This window comes from Oryza glaberrima, chromosome 12, assembly GCF_000147395.1.
Source record: "Oryza glaberrima chromosome 12, OglaRS2, whole genome shotgun sequence".
NCBI lineage: Eukaryota > Viridiplantae > Streptophyta > Magnoliopsida > Poales > Poaceae > Oryza > Oryza glaberrima.
This window is the reverse complement of record NC_068337.1, coordinates 9,320,861-9,340,590: the sequence shown is the minus strand read 5'-3', so window position 1 is coordinate 9,340,590 and position 19,730 is coordinate 9,320,861. Positions and strand designations below refer to the sequence as shown.

General features: G+C 40.4%; 2 protein-coding genes across 2 annotated transcripts; one reads left to right on the top strand and one right to left on the bottom strand.

Moving 5' to 3' along the window:
- Positions 1–1,452: 1,452 nt before the first annotated feature.
- Positions 1,453–2,479, bottom strand: LOC127757852 (pectinesterase inhibitor 28-like). The gene has a single exon (XM_052283432.1). The coding sequence runs from the start codon at positions 2,357–2,359 to the stop codon at positions 1,673–1,675; it is 687 nt and encodes a 228-aa protein (XP_052139392.1). The 5' UTR covers positions 2,360–2,479; the 3' UTR covers positions 1,453–1,672.
- A 10,531-nt stretch (positions 2,480–13,010) lies between these two features.
- LOC127756657 (uncharacterized) lies at positions 13,011–18,818 on the top strand. The gene is made up of 10 exons (XM_052282015.1): positions 13,011–13,338; positions 14,325–14,510; positions 14,789–14,881; positions 15,014–15,196; positions 15,364–15,466; positions 15,552–15,704; positions 15,933–16,999; positions 17,107–17,262; positions 17,622–18,313; positions 18,456–18,818. The coding sequence occupies exons 1-10, from the start codon at positions 13,060–13,062 to the stop codon at positions 18,520–18,522; spliced, it is 2,979 nt and encodes a 992-aa protein (XP_052137975.1). The 5' UTR covers positions 13,011–13,059; the 3' UTR covers positions 18,523–18,818.
- The last annotated feature ends 912 nt before the right edge of the window (positions 18,819–19,730 follow it).

The following is a 19,730-nucleotide window of genomic DNA, read 5'->3' as shown; positions in this document are numbered from 1 at the left end:
AGAGTAAGCTGAAATTTAGCTAGAAGACACCCACTCACGCTAGCCAATATGTGAAGCACTAGGTTAGGTCCTATTTAGTGCAACTACAAATTGAGCGTCTCGTGCAAAAGGTGCACTTCTCTGTTGATCCTAACCTCAACCCTAAGGAACAACTACCTAATGTTCCTTACTTCTCTATGTCTCGTCTATATGCTATGCTATTTTAGTTAATTTGATTAAAGGAATAGTGCTAGTTAATTTATTTCTCTAAGTGTTTGCTTGGATCTCTTCCATGCCCCTATATACCGTTAGGGTTCAATCAATTGGTACAAAAGGAATTTTGATTGTTTCTTTGTGTTTGCAAGAAAAAACAGAGGTATAAATAACATAATAATGAAACCAATGATCTCTTCCTCTATTCTACCATTGAACTATTCATTAGCATTGTCCTCAATTGGTACAAAATGAGTAAAGAGACTTTCTCTCAGCATCTGTAGCCATGGAGTCGCAGATTTAATGACATGGAAAAAAATGATGTCAGTGAAATCAACACATCATATTAGAATTAGAATAGATAACTTAGATAACTAGAAGTACCACAGTTTTTTATGGGGAAAATTTTCTTTTATCATTCGTTACAACTGTATTCTCTCTTTTGCCATCAAAGTAAAATTTTCTATTCTCTTTTTTACAACTTCCTTTGTGTATAGGTACAAAGACTTGTATTTATTTCAGTGAAATATACACATCAGTCACAATATCTGACTTAGATAGCTGACACCCTACTCTCAATCTCACTTTCTTTATCCATGAGAACATTTATTCATAAGTTCTAGTGTATTTTGAAATCATATTATCAAATATAAAAATCATAATTTATCTTTGAAATTTCGCATAAATATAGTCTTCGCTGTTGTAACGCATAGAGATTTTGCTAGTTATTTAAAAAGATCCATTTATCCAAAAAAAATATAAATCAAAGTTGGGTATAGCAACTTGAAACTTTGAATTGGGATTGTGAAACATTTCTATATAAAGTTTTAGATATTCGTGGCACGCTTTTCAAACTGCTAAACGATGCATTTTGTACGAAAACTTTCTATATGAAAATTGTTCTAAAATATCGGATTAATCCATTTTTTAAGTTTGTAATAATTAAAACTTAATTAATCACACGCTATTACCACCTCGTTTTGCGTGAAACACTTAATCTTCATCTTCAGGATATTCGAACACTATACACTATGGTACCACCATAGTGTTATTATGGAGGTTTAACCCGTTTGAATTCCAATATAAACTACATGATCATCAAACACAAAAGGGTGTGCAGTCACATCATTTTAATTCAACAAATATGAATAGCCATTATTATACTGAAACAGAAGTGAAATACATGCATACTGCCGGCGGCCGCATGCTACCTTTTGCACTACTACAGCAACTCCTCTATGGAGTGATAATACAAATTAATAAAAGAACATATCAAGTGGATTCGACTCTAATTAATTGGGACACACAATTAATTGATATACGTGCCCCTTGCAAAAAAAAAGATAAATACGTGTCATTACACGTATATGTATTCTATGCAGTAGTATTATACAGTACTATATTTGCACCATTTGTACCTATACGAATTGCGAGTAGTTAGCTGGTTGGGTGAACTTGAGCTCGGTAACAAGCAGAGCTGCTAGTTGCTGGATGAGCTGAGGAGCGCGATGATGTCGAGCGCGACGGAGCAGAGCTGCCTGAGCGCCACCTCTGTCGCGGCGAGCTCCGGCGGGTAGTCTCCGGGGCTCTGCCGCCCGAACAGCGTCCTGCACACCTGCGGGTACTCCGCGGCGGCGCTGACGTGCACGGACGCCATGTCGTAGTCCTGCTGCGCGATCGAGCCCTTGGCCGCGGTGAGCGCGTCGCGGGCGTCGCCGTACTTGGCCGCGCAGGTGGCGAGCAGCCTCTGTACGACTGCGCCGCCGCCGTCGCCGGCGACGCCCGCCGTCGTCCCCGCGTCGGTCGCGTTCGCCAGCGCCGAGGCCGCCTGCACCGCCCCGGATGCGTTGGCGGCGGCGGCGGAGACGGCGATGGACGACAGTCCGCGCACGTCGGCCGTGGCGCTCGACGGGTCGGCGGACAGCTCGGCGACGCAGAGGTCGTAGTAGGAGGTGGAGTTGCAGGTGGCACGCACCAGCGCCGCCGGCGCGGGTGGCGGCGGCGGCGGCGGCGGTACCGACGCCGGTGGCGGCACGCGCTTGGCGTGGCCACCGCCATGGCCGTGCTTGGAAGAAGGCCCCGCCCGTGAGCACAGAGTGCTCGACGGGAGAACCACCAGGACGAGGAGGACGATGAGCACCATTGCCGATGGCGCCATTGATGCCATTGGTGTTTCTCTCCTTGTGCCTGTAACTAGCTAGCTACTTAATTAATCACTGCCTCGATGTCAACTATCAAAGAGATTTTTACGATGGTGTTGGTTTAGCGAGGCTAAGCTAGATAGCTAGTTGCTCGACGATGAGCTTAATTAAGCTTGTATATATAGGAGATGGGCATTGTGGGGTGTGTACTGGCTGGAAAATTTGACTGTGAAGTTGAACTCCAAGTCTCAGCAAGGAAGGCAAGAGGAAGATAGCTGGTCAACGAGTGGTGGAGATTTGTAGCTACGATACGAACGATTAGCTAGTCCACTAGTTAGTGCGTTGTTAGCAGATACTTGAAAGAACTGTATATATAGCTTTTTGTAGTTTGATTAGGTAAGATCAACTGACTTGGATACTCCATCAATATTGCATTTTTCTTTTTCTTCTCGGTTTAATTAGGTTGATATAGGTATATATATATATATATATATATATATATATATATATATATATATATATATATATATATATATATATATATATATATATATATATATATATATATATATATATATATATATATATATATATATATACACACACACACACACACACATACTCCAGCAAGTTAATTAGCAGGGGAGTGTACATATTACTACATATACTATTTGTGTTGTTAACATTTTTAAATAACGAATAAATTATTGCGTTTGACATCCAGGAGCAGAGCAGCAAAAAATATAATATGCTAAACTGATGCAAAAGAAGCAGGCAGCTAATTTTGTCTAGTCAGTTTTCTATAAGTACGTGTTAGACAGAGGTATACATTCACGAACTTTTAGTCATCCGTGCTTGCAAGTTGCAACGATGATCAAGCTAAGCAATATACTAAGTCATTTTTAAAATATATAACACCGTTAACTTTGTTTAATCATTCGTTTTATTTAAAAATTTAGTATAAGCATTGTAAATATATAAGTTAAAAATATATTTTGTTTAATGATAAGACATCTTAAAATAATAAATAATATTTAAATACATTTTTAATAAGAAGAATAATTAAATATTATACGCCATATATTTTAAAATATGGGAGTATATAATTGTGCACGATTTGACAAGAAACACTAGCTTTACAGCTGAAAAAAAATATAAAAAAAATTAATTATACAGCTAATCCGCAGTAGCTTGATCTGCTTATTTTAATCTGTTTCTTCGCCTTTTGACCGACGTGTTGACGCCTCCATGCATGCATGGGACTGCGTATATATCTAGGAACCGTGTGGACTGAATTTAGCGTCAGCTAAGCTAGCTAGCGAAGATGAGGACCGCATATATATGGTTGTACACTTGTCCTACCTCCCTTCATAAAAGACTTGTTTTAGCACTCCCAGAAAAAAAGAGACTTGTTTTAGCATAAGGACAGTTCCAACCCTCCACCTAGAATGGTGTCTATGGCATTAACTATATTGTCATGTATGACTTTTAGCTTATGTGGCACTATATTAATTAAGAGAGAGTGAAGAGAGGAAAAAATTGGGTCTCATGCAAGACACAGCTTCAACACGAGAACCTATGCGCTAGACACTATCAAGTTTTGCATTGGGAAAGAATAATGTCTTCATAATAGATGAAGAGTAAATATGATTGGTAGAGAAGAGAGATGATGTATTTATTAATGGCCTACTTTAAGAAACCATGGGTTGTAGAGTGTAGTTTCTATTGTGATGTCTTATTGACGTATCACCAGAGACACTGTTTATAGACACTATAGGTTGAGACTGCCCTAAGAACTTCTCGCACAGATCGAGACTTAAAAATAGGCATCTTTAATATTAATTCATCAATTTCTTCTTGTTTTAGTCATCAAACCAATATATTGTCTTCTTGTTTTCTCCCCACTCATTCACTATCTATATTAATGAAATGTAAAGTAATCTTTTAGCTTCCTGCTGAGTATGTTTTTAAAGTACTACCTATATTCCCATCAAAAAAAGATCTAGTGGACCTCAATGTAAAACAACAATCTTTTACGGACAAATTCATAGCGCTAAAACAATAGTCTAATTAATCAATATTGTAGAAAAAAGTTTTATGATTATTTTTAGGAAGCATTCAACAAAGTGAATAGGCTGAAAAAGTGGGGGGACCTAATGGGCGATCGATCGCCAGGGCGATCGCTCAGTGATCGGATCCGGCCCCCCACCTTCCCCTATAGGCACTCCTCCCACTCCTCCCCTTCCTCCTCCCCTTCTTCTCTTCCTACTACAGTACACCACAAAAATTTTTTTTAAAAAACAAAAAGTTAGAAAACATTATGTATAAAAAAATTGAATTCAAATTCAAATTTGAATCGGGTATATAAACTTATGACTTATAAACTTTGGATCTATAAACTTTAAGTGTATAAACTTTAGATGTATAGAAATACTATATATAGAAAATGTATTTGAACTCAAATTCAAATTTGAATTGGATATAATTCAAATTCAAATTTTAATCGGGTATATAAACTTTAGGTCTATAAACTTTAGGTGTATAAACTTTAGATGTATAGAAATACTATATATGAAAAATATTTGAATTCAAATTTAAATTTGAATCGGATATTTGAATTCAAATTCAAATTTAAATCGGATATATAAACTTTAGGTCTATAAACTTTAGATGTATAGAAATACTATATATAAAAAATATTTGAATTCAAATTCAAATTTGAATCGGATATATAAACTTTTGACTTATAAACTTTTGGTCTCTAAACTTTAGATGTGTAAACTTGAGGTGTATAAACTTTATGTGCATAAATTTACTAAAATAGGAAAGTAATACGGTGCCAAAAAAGGAAACCAAGTCGAGGAAGGGAGGGGGAGGAGGGGGGGGGGGAATCTGATCGCCCTGGGCAGTAGCATTTCAGCGGAAATGCTGTTTGGCGATCGATCGCCCTAGGGATGAGGTAGCGATCAGATTCGCTCCCCACCTCCCCCCTCCCTCCCTCCACCTGTTTCCTTTTTTGGCACCGTATTACTTTCCTATTTTAGTAAATTTATGCACCTAAAGTTTATACACCTCAAGTTTACACATCTAAAGTTTAGAGACCAAAACTTTATAAGTCAAAAGTTTATATATACGATTCAAATTTGAATTTGAATTCAAATATTTTTTATATATAGTATTTCTATACATCTAAAATTTATACACCTAAAGTTTATAGACCTAAAGTTTATATACCTGTTTCAAATTTGAATTTGAATTCAAATATTTTCTATATATAGTATTTCTATACATCTAAAGTTTATACACCTAAAGTTTATAGACCTAAAGTTTATAAGTCAAAAGTTTAGATACCCGATTCAAATTTGAATTTGAATTATATCTGATTCAAATTTGAATTTGAATTCAAATATTTTCTATATATAGTATTTCTATACATCTAAAGTTTATACACCTAAAGTTTATAGACCCAAAGTTTATAAGTCAAAAGTTTATATACCGATTCAAATTTGAATTTGAATTCAAATTTTTCATATACAGTATTTCTATACATAAATTTTTCTAACTTTTGTTTTTTTAAAAAAATTTGTGTGGTGTACTGTAGTAGAAAGAGAAGAAGGGGAGGAGGAAGGGGGAGAAGGGAGGAGTATAGGGGGAGAGGGGGGGGGGGGGGAACTGATCGCTGGGCGATCGCCCTGGCGATCGATCGCCGATTAGAAGGGCTTTGTGAATATTTGTAGGAAGCGTTCAACAAAGTGAATAAACTGAAAACTAGCTTAAATTAAACAAGGTAATACCATATCCTAGAGTCTTTCCGATTAAACAAGCGTTTGACTATTGATTGTTGATTCTATTGCTTCTCTCTCATTACATGGGCAGGGACAAAACGTGTGGGATCGGACCTGGTTGCCACGCTGCTAATTCTGACTAAATTTTGGTTGCTAAATAAGTCCATGTGTCTGGCAGATTCCGGTAGCTCTCCTCAAACAGCTACTCCTGAATGTCTGTCATCCAGCAGCTGCATACATGGAGTATATGCTAGCTAGAACAAGTGAACAACCACCGCCAAAATCAACGCGTTGTGTGGCTACTGCTTGATCAGTCCATTGCTGTCTCGTAGAACTCTATCTGACTTGCAGAAAGAAAAGAAAAGAAGTCTAAAAGCTAGCACACATACTACTATATGACCAAGACCATGATCCTCGCATCATGAAATTTAAAGTTTCCGGTAGGAATGAACCGATTCGATCGATTCAATTGGTTGGTGTAATTCCTCGATCAAACCAGGGCAGACGGCCGGAAGAATTGAATTGAATCCTATGCTTTGAGATTGTGAAACACCACGTGTCATAGAAAGGGAGGAGGTCTTTTTGATAAGTGAAAGAAAAGGTCCTACTTCCTCCGTACCAAAATATAACAACTTTCAGCCTCTAGAATTTGTCCCCAAATATAACAACTTATACACAAATATTCTCTTCTCAACCAATCATATATAACCCTCCACCATTCAAAATTTCTACCTACCTACACTTCTCATCCAATCACAATCATCCCTATTTAATTCTACCTAATTTCTTAATAGCTATATCCAACTCTAAAAATTCTTATATTGTGGGACGGAGGGAGTAATAAATTTGCCTTCACTAGTATAATATGGTACATACTCCGTCCATTTCAAAATATAAGAATGGTTAGAATTCGAATGTTGTCCTAAAACATAGCTATTTTTAGCCCTACTTCTTGTTCCGTCATTCCATGAATCACATCATTAAAAATTCTTCTTATCTTATAAGGGCAGTAAAGTCTCACCCCTTCCATCCTTTTATAAGGGCAGTAAAGTATTTTCTTCTCAATTATATATAATCCCTACTAAACAATGTAGAAATCTTTGTATTATGAAATGGAGAAGCTACTATGTAGGTTCGCGGTAAATCAAAATCCTCATATTTCCAATCTAAATCATCTTCAGAGTTTGAATCACCTCGAGCCTTTAATCTATATAGGGGCTAGTGTTGATTCCGTGGAGTCAGGATTAACTTTATATCTTTAGGGTTGATCCTACGGAGAAGAGAATGGAGAGAGCTGGGGGAAATAATTAATTAATTCTACATCTTAATCCCCTCTAATTTCCTTAGAGGAAGGTCAATAGTGTAGTCGCATGTTAGAGCAAGGTCAATAGTAAGGCTATTCTCATATTGTTTTGTAGTTAGTGTTAAAGCCAACTAGTATAATAGATTGGCTATTGTGCATACTGATACTGTTTTAACCAAACAATTAATTGTGCATGCACATATTGACATATATGATCAAAAGTGGATGATATTCTCGTGGTCATTGCTGTGACATGAGAGTGAATACAACGAAGAACAAGAATACGCATTCTCGTGGTCATTGCTGTGACATAAGGATGAATACAACGAAGAACAAGAGAACGTTTGGCTTCCTGCTTGCTTAGCCCATCTCTCTTCTTCCAGTTTCCCCTCTTTTCTTCTTCCTGGGCCAAATCACAGTAGCCACCAGGCCTAAAATCGAAGCAATTAAAAGATAATGATAGGTTGTTTATCCTTTTATCCATCTCCATTCACACGAAAGCAAAAATTAATGAAAGGAAGAAACAAAACAAAATGCAAATGAGAACGGTTTTGCAGCTAGCGGATGGTTTGATCATGGCGGAGCAATAAAACTCACGGTGGATTAGCTCCATCCATGCATCGATCCTGCCTAGCTTTTATCAATGATCATCCATGTGGAAGCTGCGTGCCACCACGTGGCGGTGCAGCGCGCGGCCTCGCCCTGCTCTGCTCCGATCTGCTGCCTCGTCGAGACGTCGTCTCACGTGTGCCCGTGGCTTGCCTTCAAGCGAGACTACTTCGTCTTTGCGGCGGCGGCCTCCGGCGATGGTCGCGGCGGAGGCCCAGCTGCTTCCCCCTTGCTTTGCGCGCTGCTGTTCAAAGTGCTCCCACCTTGTGCCAAAGAGGAGGACATCGGCGGCGGCAGCGGCACGTTGCGTGGCCGACTTCTCGTTGCGTCGCCCGACGCATCTCCAGACTCCAGTCCGTCGGCATCTTGTGTTGTGCAGAGGCGAAGAGTACGCCGTCACTGAGCTCCAGCCAGGGTTTTCAATTTTGATTCCGTCCGAAATTTCAGGAATTTCGATCATTTCGGTAGAACAGAAATCCCAAAAAAAAATCAAGATTTTCGGTACTTTTTGACCAAAATTGTTTGAAATTTTAACATAATTTAACTGGATTTGTCTAAATTTTGATCAAATTCGCAAAAATTCGAGAATAACCGAAAATTTCGGCCGAGATAATCACTTGCCACGGAGACTGAAATTTCGAAACGAAATTGCAATCACTAGCTCCAGCTCATCCGGCGCGGCCACCATAAGATCGCTTCTCGATAGTGCGTGCTCCGCTCAACCATATCGGCCAGACATGGTGATGATGACGATAGCGATCTCATTTTATCTTTTGAGGGCTTTAAAATTGGTTGTTTAACAGAAAAAGTAAAAGATTTTAGTGGTTCTCTAAATTTTTATATTTTCCCTCGAAAAACCGTGTGTAACAAAAATAAAAGAAAGGATGTGTGTGTTTATGTGCAACAAAAATAAAAGAAAGGATGTATGTGTTTGACAAAAAATGAAAATTAAAATGAGGGAGCGAAGAACATGCATCCGGCTACCGATCTGCAATGGCGGCGGCGATGATGATCTCTGGCAGCTCAACCAACGCCGTTATCGCCTTGGAGAGCTACCTCTGCTGGCATTGGTGGAGCTAGTGTTATAGCATTGGTGTCACATGACACCAATGGCCTTTGGTCTATTCCATGTACTCCTTTCTATTCTTCCATGGATGACGCCTTCGGGCAAGGGTAAGCCTAGCTCGGGATCTCCTGAGCCGGCGACGATGATGCCTTCGGGCGTCGTAACCCCCCGAACATTTACATATTACTGGTGGAAACGAACAAGTATACAGCTTCAACCCTCGCCAACACGCGGCTCTTCTACTGCAACCTGCCACATGCGTACATTATGATGTCTTCATCCACAATTCTTGCCATGGAAAACAAATGCGATTTCACTAATCCATGGACCAATTGAGAAGATGAAGAACCAGGGATATCAAACATGACCATTGAATAAAAAGTCGATTGATTGTGCTGAATCTAAATCGATTGATTTTACTTCTGTTTTCGCATTGAGCAGCTGTTGAACACATTCTTTCTCCCTCGATTCCTTCATCACCTTGGTTGCCATGCATTCTCCCTCCACGTAGCAACCTGAACCAAATCACCAAGAAACCATCATCAACCCAAGTCAAAAGGAATAACCAAACACGAGATTCACCAAATGGAAACAGCACCGCTCGCCTTAGCATTGAGCTTCCAGATACCGTCGCGCTGCTCGTCGAGCACCCTGTCGAGGGAGGCGCGGGCCTTCTGCTCCAACCAGTCAACCTTGGCGACGAGCTCTTCCGGGTCAACCCCACCATCGGGCTCCTGCCGCGTGGGTAGGAGGCGACCTGCGTGGGGCACGACACGCTCCGTTGAACTGGAATAAGAGATGGGTTGGGTGTGTGCGACACCACATGGCTACTAGCAGATGGGAGTGAGCTTATTCCTCCCTCCGGGCAGTACTCCAGCCATTGCTCCAGGCTGCCCAAGATTAAACAATCATCATTCAGAAATCGATTCAAAGAATAAGAGGAGGAAATGGATTCGGGATGGAGGGTGAACCCAGGATGTGGAAGACGTGACTCCCCGCCAGCGGATCCGAACTTCCCGCCGCCGTCGCCGAGGTGCCCACGAAACCGTGGGAAGTGGGGGCAGAGGGGATAGAGGTGCGGTGGGGAGATGAGGTCATGGCGGCGAAGGTCCGCAACGGCGATGTGGCTGGGGAGAAGGGAATAGGCAGCGGCGAGGCGAGAGAGGACGACACCGAGTGAGCTGGGTTGGACCAATTTTGCAAAAACACCCCTCAATCCTCATATATTACAACGAGGTCCACCACAGCGATCCCTCACCATTAATCTGCAATCTAACAGCTACGAGAGGGGGACGAAAGTTGGAATCGCGCAGCACCACATGGAGGGTCTATTTGCATGCAAATCCGCATAGAATTCGATATTTAGATATATGTGTGCATTTTTTTAAAATAAGGCCAATATTATGGCTTTATGCTAATTATATATTTTTATTATTTTTTCAGGCGGTTGATAAATCTATTTATGAGTATTACTTTACTCGGATTTTATGCCACGTAAACCATACATTTTACTTACTGCATAAAGCTTTGTTATTTAAGTCGTTTTATTATGAAGTCGGTTTTTTGCTTTATGGAATATAATTTATATTTGGCCGTCGGTATTTTAGCTCGGATATTATCCGGGTATTTTCACCGCTTATGATATATTAAGTCATCCAGTTGACTATAATTATTTATTCCTTAATTATTAAAAACAACTTAGTTTGTTTAACTAACCACGTGGTACAGGGCTACACCTAATTAGGTGCATTAGGTATTTTCATTTTTTATTTTTTTCTTGCTCTTCATAGCCTACTGTATAGGTAAAAGTACTCAGGAAACTATGGCGAATATGATTGAAGCACTTAACTTTAGATTTATTTAGTTTGGGAGAAGATTATCTTTTCGACTATAAAGATCTCATGGGCTACTATGGAATTTATGGGTACCATATATACACACGACTGACTACCGAGGATAGGTTATACTGCTAGAATATGTAATGAATTATGACTAGTGTGTAACGCTACCATGTGTATTAAGAAAACGGCTTAAAGTTTTTTAGTTCGGTAGTATTGTAAAGTAGATACCTTATTCGGTGAGGTTTTTATCTGTAATCTTGCTCCCCGATCTATATAAGTCGGACGGGAGGCCCCTCAAGGGCACAACAAATAATAAGACTATCATATCAATATAACACCTGGCAGATTCCAATCCCTAAATAGGAGTAGGGTATTGCCTCTCACCGAGAGGGCCTGAACCTGTCTAAACCCATGTTCACAATCCATCTACTTTAGCTCTTGTGCGCTACCCCTTTTCTTATTGCCGATTCCCAGTATCGACAGCATCCGCTGGGTGTAGTATTGATCTGACGATATGATCGTGGCTTATGTCGCTATGTCCTTGGAGGACTTCCTGCTCACCTTATATAGGTTGAGAGGCGGGTTTACAAAGAGAAAAACATAGCCGGACACGATATCAGTTTTCTAATCTATTACACAAGGGCTATAGGCCCATCTATAGAATACAAGGCAACATTATGACCGAGTCCTAACTACTCTATTACATAATATATGGATCTGGTCTACCTCCTATCTCTAATCGGATATGCAAGCCGTGTGGGTATCGGGTACACATACTCCATAGTCCTATTTTAGTTACATGACATTTTTTCGGTAGAAGCCATATATTAATTTGTGTCTCATATGCCGTGTGTTGTTCGCTTGAAAGAACCGAATTACTTCCAAGAGGTCAGCTTCGATTATGTTCAAGGATTGTTTGTATAACGCCCCAATAAAACGAGAGCCTACGAGATTACATTGGGTAGTTGTAGCTAGGGCTGTCAACGAGCGAGCTAGCCTAGTCCTCCTTCGCCTTTTAAGCAGGCTCGCGAGCTCGAGTAAGTATAGAATAATATATATTTTGATGATAAAATTTTGTATAAAACAATAATTTTAATTAATAATATTAAACAAAAATATTATGAGAACTTAATATTAATATAGGATGTCAAAACTAGCTTGAATATATGATGCCAAAAATACACTAATTTTTCACATGAGTAGGTACTAATTTATCCTTGAGCTAGCACTTATCATATATAAGAGAAAAAAAAGTTACGCACACAGTTAGAGTCATGAAAAGCTTGAGCTCGGCTAGACAATGCTCGTGAGCTTGCAGCTAGGCTCGGGTTCGGCTCGTTAAGAGCTCGAGCAGCTCGCGAGCCTAGAGCTTTTTTAACAGCCCTAGTTGTAGCCTCAGCTAACTAGTTTAAGCATCACGATCTTGGTATAGGAACTCCAATGCGCTTTATAAAGAAATGGTGGAGTTCCTGTTGTTTATCTTGGTTTGAGATCCACAAATGATAAGTTCATGAATAATAAATTCAACAGATAATCAAAGAAAATAAATATGTTAACAAATACGGCTAAGAAATAGTTTGCCACGAGTTAAATATGTTTTGATATAGAAATATTGATATATACAAGGATACAATTATAAAAAAAAAGTGTGGCATGATAATTATGTGATGTCCAAACAAACACTGTTAAGTTGGTTAAAGTTGCTTTGTTAATATTGTGTCAAAGTATAGTCACCCTCCAAACACCCACTTTATCTTTTCCGTTTTATTTTTCAACTAACTCCGTCATATGTACTCTGTCCGCCTAAAAAAATTCCTAGACACGGATTTATTATTTCCTAGACAATGAATCAAACTAGGGAATATCAAATCCGTGCCAAGGTTTTATTATGGAGAGAGTATTCCGTAGCTCTGAAAAACATGATTTTTTTTCTTAAAGAAAGGAAAAACGTAATAAATTATAAGTAAATAAATATGGAGTTATTTTACCCCGCAAAAAGCCTTAAACCCCGGGATTTCTACACTAATCGCTTCCAATTCCGTCGCTTTTCTGTTCTCCCATCCTCTCGTCGTGCCGACTCCTCCACACCACATGGCAGCGTAAGCGAGTAGCTCCCTCCCCCATGGCGTACTGCGAAGCCGGTGGCTCGGGCGGGAGATCACCGCCGTCGGGGAGCGGCGGCGGCGGCGGCGGCGGCGGCGGGAGGAGGAAGACTCTCGCGGAGGTGATGGCCACGAGGGCGCCGCGGCCGGCGTCGATCCGCCCGGAGGCGACGCGGGCCGCCGAGGCCGCCGCGCGCGAGGTGCTGCTGCGGGTGGCGCCCACGGAGGAGGCGGAGCGGCGCCGGCAGGACGTCGTCGGCTACCTCAGGCGGCTCCTCGGCACGGCGCTCGGCTGCGAGGTTCGTGCGTGCGTGCCCTTGGTCGTCGCGGCGGCGGCGGCGCCTCCTCGTCGTCGCTAGTCCGGCCGGCCACCGACCGTGCCTCGTGATCCGCGCGGATGACGCGGCTCTGTTTCTTTCTCTGTTTTTTCTCTTTTTTTTTTGCCCAAAAATAAAACAAACAGACAAAAATGCCGTTGCTTCTTGTAATTATGACATCATTATGTTTGTTTCGTGTAGCTTACATGCATCCACATCCATTCATAAAAGGGAATTTGTCATTTGGATGATGAGCTTTCGCTTTAATCACTTGCTCAGCACATGTCGTTATCAATTTATCATCTTTGTTCCGTTTTTGCTGATTAGGATAGGACTAATCCATCCATCCCGTCTGGATTAGGACTAACGGGTAATTACTCAGTTCATATGCTCGAAGGCTCGAACCCATGCGAATCATCTTTTTTACCAACACTTGCTTGATAATTGACTGACTAGTGACTAGTCGTATTCACTGTACGAGTAGGTCCAACCAATTCTTGTGCCTACTGCCTATCGAGTGACATCATGTCAGTTTTGTTTTTATAAAATATAAGGGGTGAATATAGTTCTTTCACTTCTTTGACCATATTTTGTAACTTTTTTTTACTAGCTTATATCTTCCATTACTTTTACGTTTCACCTTAGCGTAAATACAGGCTTGTTTTCAGAAACAGAAATGCTTTGTCATCTAGCTTTTCTAATACCAACAATTGTATTTTTCTAGTCCCTCAATTCTAAGGTAAAAATGTTGTTGCTTTCATGCTTGTAAATTTGCGTGCATGCATTGGATTGCGGCACGGGTTGGTGAGCGAAAGGTACTGCAATGGCCTCATACGGTATGGCTAGAGCAATAGCAAGATCTTAACACGGCGTAGTGATAGTGACCTTACACTTTACAGTATGGTGCATTTGAAGTTCTCTAAGATGGTGTTCTTTTTTTTCTCTCAATTTCTGTCTGATACTTTCAGGTCATTGCATTTGGGTCAGTTCCACTGAAGAGCTATCTCCCAGATGGTGATGTTGATATAACCGTACTTGGGAACACCGCTCTGGACGGCACTTGCATTAGCGATGTTCACAGTATACTCGAGTCAGAGGAGCAGGATAGTGGTGCAGAACTTGAAATAAAGGGTTTACATTTCATCGATGCTGAGGTGCATTTCTCATATTATACTTATGTTAAGTCATTTATTTTAGGGAGAGTTTAGGCAAAGACAGTTATGGAGCACTAACAATGTTTTGACATTTTTCCTTGTTTCTACATCAGTCATCATGCATGGTCTCTTAAGAAAGCAGAATTTTCTTTTCATTTTCCAAATTGATGCTATGCATTGGAAAAGAGATTGAACGATGTATTTCTAACCTTTAGATATGACACTAATCTAATGATATGCACAATCTCATGAAATTCTGCCATTGTTTTTGCGTCCAGGTAAAGCTAATTAAATGTGTTATTGAGAATATTGTTGTTGACATCTCGTTCAACCAAATTGGTGGGGTGTCCACACTCTGTTTTCTTGAGCTGGTATGTAGATGCGAATCTAAACTATCTGCTCCACTCGAAAGTATTCGTCTTGAATATACTCACCAAGCAATTTGAACAAATGTAGTGTGTGATGTTGATTACATACTTGAAGGTTTTTTTTTCCTTTTTCAGGCTGACCGTAAAGTTGGGAAAAATCATCTGTTCAAGAGGAGCATTATGCTAATCAAGGCTTGGTGTTATCATGAAAGCCGCATACTGGGAGCTCATCATGGACTATTATCTACTTATGCCTTGGAAACACTTGTTCTTTACATATTCAATATATTTCACAAATCTCTGCATGGCCCCTTGGAGGTAAGTCTGGCAAACCATAACATTTTTTAGAGTTTTTACAAGCCTCTTTCTAAGATAGTTGAACTAAAAAATTTTGGATGAAATTTCCAGTGGCTTTTCATTAATTTGTTAAGGGAATTTGCATGGCGAGAACTAAAGTTTTTCTATTTGTGGTCTTTGTTTAACAGGCATTGTATAAGTTTTTGGAATATTTTAGCAAGTTTGACTGGGACAAGTATTGCATAAGTTTAAATGGACCTGTTCTTTTGTCATCCTTGCCCAACCTTGCTGGTGAGTCTTGTATTACTTTCCTTTGTCCAGTGATCACCAGGCATGTATTGACTGGTCTAAATGTTATAATCCCTGTGACATGTAGTTGAACCTTCAAGCATACAAGATGATCTACTGTTTGGCAAGAAGACTCTTCCGGAAGTTTCTGATGGATCAAACATAAATTTTTGCCTGAAGCATCTAAACATAATCGATCCATTGAAGTGGAGTAATAATCTCGGAAGAAGCGTCAGCAGAGGTTAGAATAACCTAGAGGCTGCATCATTTTCTCATTATTTTTTACATCATTTTATTTTTCTATGTTCTACCACCATGTAGTGCACATTTCTGTATATGTGCATACTCATGTGGCATTCTTTTTTATGCTCTGGATGTGAAGAAAGGCATATGTTCTTAACAGCATACATAGAGATCTCTTTGCAGGATGGTTCTGATAATTTTTGTGCACATGCTGATTTTTTTTCAGGAAGCTTTTATCGCATAAGAGGTGCTTTATCATTTGGTGCGCAAAAACTTGGTCAAATTCTCATGTTACATTCTGACCTTATTCCTACTGAGATCTTTGGATTTTTTGCGAACACCTTGAAGAGACATGGAAGAGGAGAAAGATCAGACGTTGGTAATAATGATTCAATCGAATCGTTGCTTGATCCTGAACATGCACTTGAGAAAGACGCACCAGACTTCACAAATTCTGACAGGAATCAAGATGAAAACAGGAATCCAAATCTGCAGAGGACTTCAAATAGATATTTTCGTGATGCTAAAGATCGTCCTTGGAATAAAATCTGGTTTACAAATTTTGATATTCAGTATTACAACATGGTTTCAGGAGCTAGTTTAATGAGCCACTCAACATCTTCCACAGAGAATGGCAACCACAACATTAAACAGCGCTGTAGATCACTTATGGAGCAACAGAATTATGCAAACAACCAACCACATATATTGACTCCATCTACTCATAAAAATACTTTGGACGTTATCAACTCTTGCAGAGCTGAGTTAAATAGGAGTGACCTCCATGAAGAAAAAGTAATACTTTCTCCTTTCTCACCATCAAATTTGTTGGATCTATCAGGGGATCTGGATTTGCACTTGAGATGCCTTCAGAAAATTCAGTACCACCTGGAGTCCATGTTTGATGGGTTGGTGCAGCTGATTCAGGAAGCATTTTTGTCTGGGCTGCTAGATGAGGACTCCTTCAAGATTCCAACCACAAGCTTCTCAAATAGTACTGATGAACGGCCTACAGGGCTATTGCCAGTTGCATCTGTTGATACCGGTACAAGGAACTTATGTCCAGTTTCCTACTTTCCTAGCACAGGAGATGTTTCTCATAAATCACACACTGAGGATCAAGTCAATGCAGTTTGTCAGAAGAATGTGGTGTTGTCCTCGGGAACATGTATTATATCCAACGGGTTTGCATCTTCTCCTTCTCCTCCTGCTGATTTAGAGAGTTATCCTGTTTCTTGGTTTCATAACACACAGGAAATTATGGCTCACGGAACTGGCTTGCAGACTCTCAAAGTAAGAACCTTTGCGGCTTTTGTGCATTAGCTTTTTGCCGTCCATGGTTTGGAATTAGTTATGTTGTCAATAATTTGACTTAACTCTTGTTTGTCCCATATGCGCAGAATGTGTCATTGCTTCCTGGAACAGATGTACTATCAAATGTAGTCGGACAACTTCCATTTCTTGCAGCTGATTCACAGAACTATAGCTTTTCTCGGTCTCATAACACAAGAGAAAAACGTGTGATGCGTGGAACTGGCACATTCCTTCCTAGAATGGTGAGGACTCCTGGGAAATCATTTCTCTTGTTAATGCTCCATGATTTTGAACTTCAAAAAGATTTTGTGTTCGGTTGTTGGACTAGTTAATTTGCTGCTCCTTTTGCTACCTTATTGGCACACTTTATGCTCATCTTATTCTCTGTTCATCCTAGGCTGGAACTGATTCGTTCATTATCATTTTCGTCATGACAAAAGCTGGAAACAAGCTGTTTTATGCAACACACTCAACATCCATAGTAGTATAAACTAGAAATCATGTATTGGTCCATTTCTTACTAAATCTATGTAAGAAATTAGTGTATTACATAGTTATTCTACATAGCTATTCATTTCGGCAGTTCATTTGTTTATTACAGAGTTATTATACATACAAGGAACGCATATTATCTGAAAAAGGAAGAAGGGAAAGAGAGAGATTACCAGATCGACCATGGAAGATTAAAACCAACCCAACTAGCTACCTTCACCAGCACACCTCTCCTGAAATGGGATGTTCTGGGGCAAGCACTGGGGGTATTACGATTGACCAAAACAGTTCACAACAGGATTACTCAAGAAGTTCAGTTCCAGCTGAAGGAGGGGTTTTTCAGAAGAGAGCACTAATAAATCATGTAAGCGAACAAATTCAGACCAGCCTGCCATGGGATGTTCATAACAATCAACATGGGTATGTTTACTCGGACATGAACATGGTTGACAACCAAAACCCTGGTACTACTAGTGAAGGCCTTGTCGGACATAACAGTGAATCAAGAGAGCTACCGATACACCATCCACCAGAAGTTCAATTCAGCGAAACAATGGCATCATCACCTTGTATATTGCTGCCTCATTGCATCGGCAATGGTCAAGGAAATTTACTCCAAGAATCCAATACTTGTCAGCCCTTCCCACCAGCAACAGATGTTTTTCACTCAACCAAAACAAAACAAGATGAAAATCTTGAGTTTGAATCTTTCGGACCTATCCCATTTAGTCCCCCCTGTGCAAAGTTCGGTGAAGCATTCCCTCTGCCTACTAGCAAGGGGCCTGCTGAAACCAAAAGCAGGTGATCCTATCTCATGGACTAACTTTTTTTATGTGATGCTTAATTACATTGCAATCTTGTGTTTTTGCTCTTCATGATACAATCTTGCTGTTGCGTTTCTCTGCTAATTAAAGTGCATAATTTTGTGAATGAAAATCTGCAGACCAGATGGACTCTACCAGCTGAGAGATGAAGCTGACTTCCCTCCTCTCCAGACTCGTTCTTGCTGAGACTAGCAATGGATTTAATCATAGAGTTGGAAGATAGAGGAAGCTTACTGGCTGAGAAATAGGTGCTTCAGGAGGAACCTGATATCATATGAAGTTTGGATGTTATCGCCCTCAGTTTGGAGTACTTCTTTAGGTGTGTCACTCCCGGTAGAATCTTTAGTAAAAAAGAACTAGTTCACCTGCAGCTTATATAACCCAAAAAAAGGAAAGAAAAACAAAAATGCTAAATAAAAAGAGGATTCCATGGACCCTATCAAATTTTAATAGAAGACAAAAGAAGCAGTGTATAGGTGCAACACCCTTTTGCTGTGCTTTATGTTGATGCACCCTTTGCAGTTTGCATGGTGAATTTGTTTAAAGTAAAGTTTTTTCCTGTAATAGCTTATTCATTGGGGGTGAACGCATGGTTGTATACAACTTAATACGGCATCAGCACCTATCTGTGGCCCTTGTACCTCATCCTTATGATCAGGCTGTGAGCCTAGACTAGTCAGCATGTTTTTTTTTTTTTGAAACGACCCGCACTAAGACAACGTGAAGTTTCATATAGATACAGTAGGAAAAAAAAATACAAAATTACAACCCTTAGAGATCGTAACCAGGAAAAACAAAAGACAAAACACCGACCGCTAGTGCCGAACCGACCGCCGCTATGCGTGGTCGGACACTGCTAGGCCTACAAGGGGGATCACAAATGCCCCCCACACACCGACTTCACTTAGGAAGATCGCTAACGAGTTTTCAGTTATGCTCATGTAGAGGGGCTGAAGAGAGCGAGAGGGCGAGAGAGAAGAAGATCCACTCGTCCCTCGCGATAACCTGGTTTGGCTGAAGCATGTGAGTATATGAACCGAATAATAATTAGAAAAAAGTCCAAGTTACCTCAATGAACTATCGTGGTTGGCTGAATTATGAAAAGGAAAAAAAAATATTGCGTATGATCGACTTAATTAGACAGGCAAGCGTGCAGAGGTAGACTCCGACGACGCCTCGTCTTCGTCTTCGTCGCCGCCGTACGTGCGAGCAAGCCACACCCAGACCACGATGACCCCAACGACGAAGGCAGCGACGACGCAGGTGCATGCCACCAAGACGCGCGCGTCCTCCACCCTGAGGCCCAGGACGACGCAGACCATGATGCAGATGATGAAGAAGCCGCCCCACGTCCCGACGTCGAAGATATTGTCGTAGACGCGCACCGGCGTCCG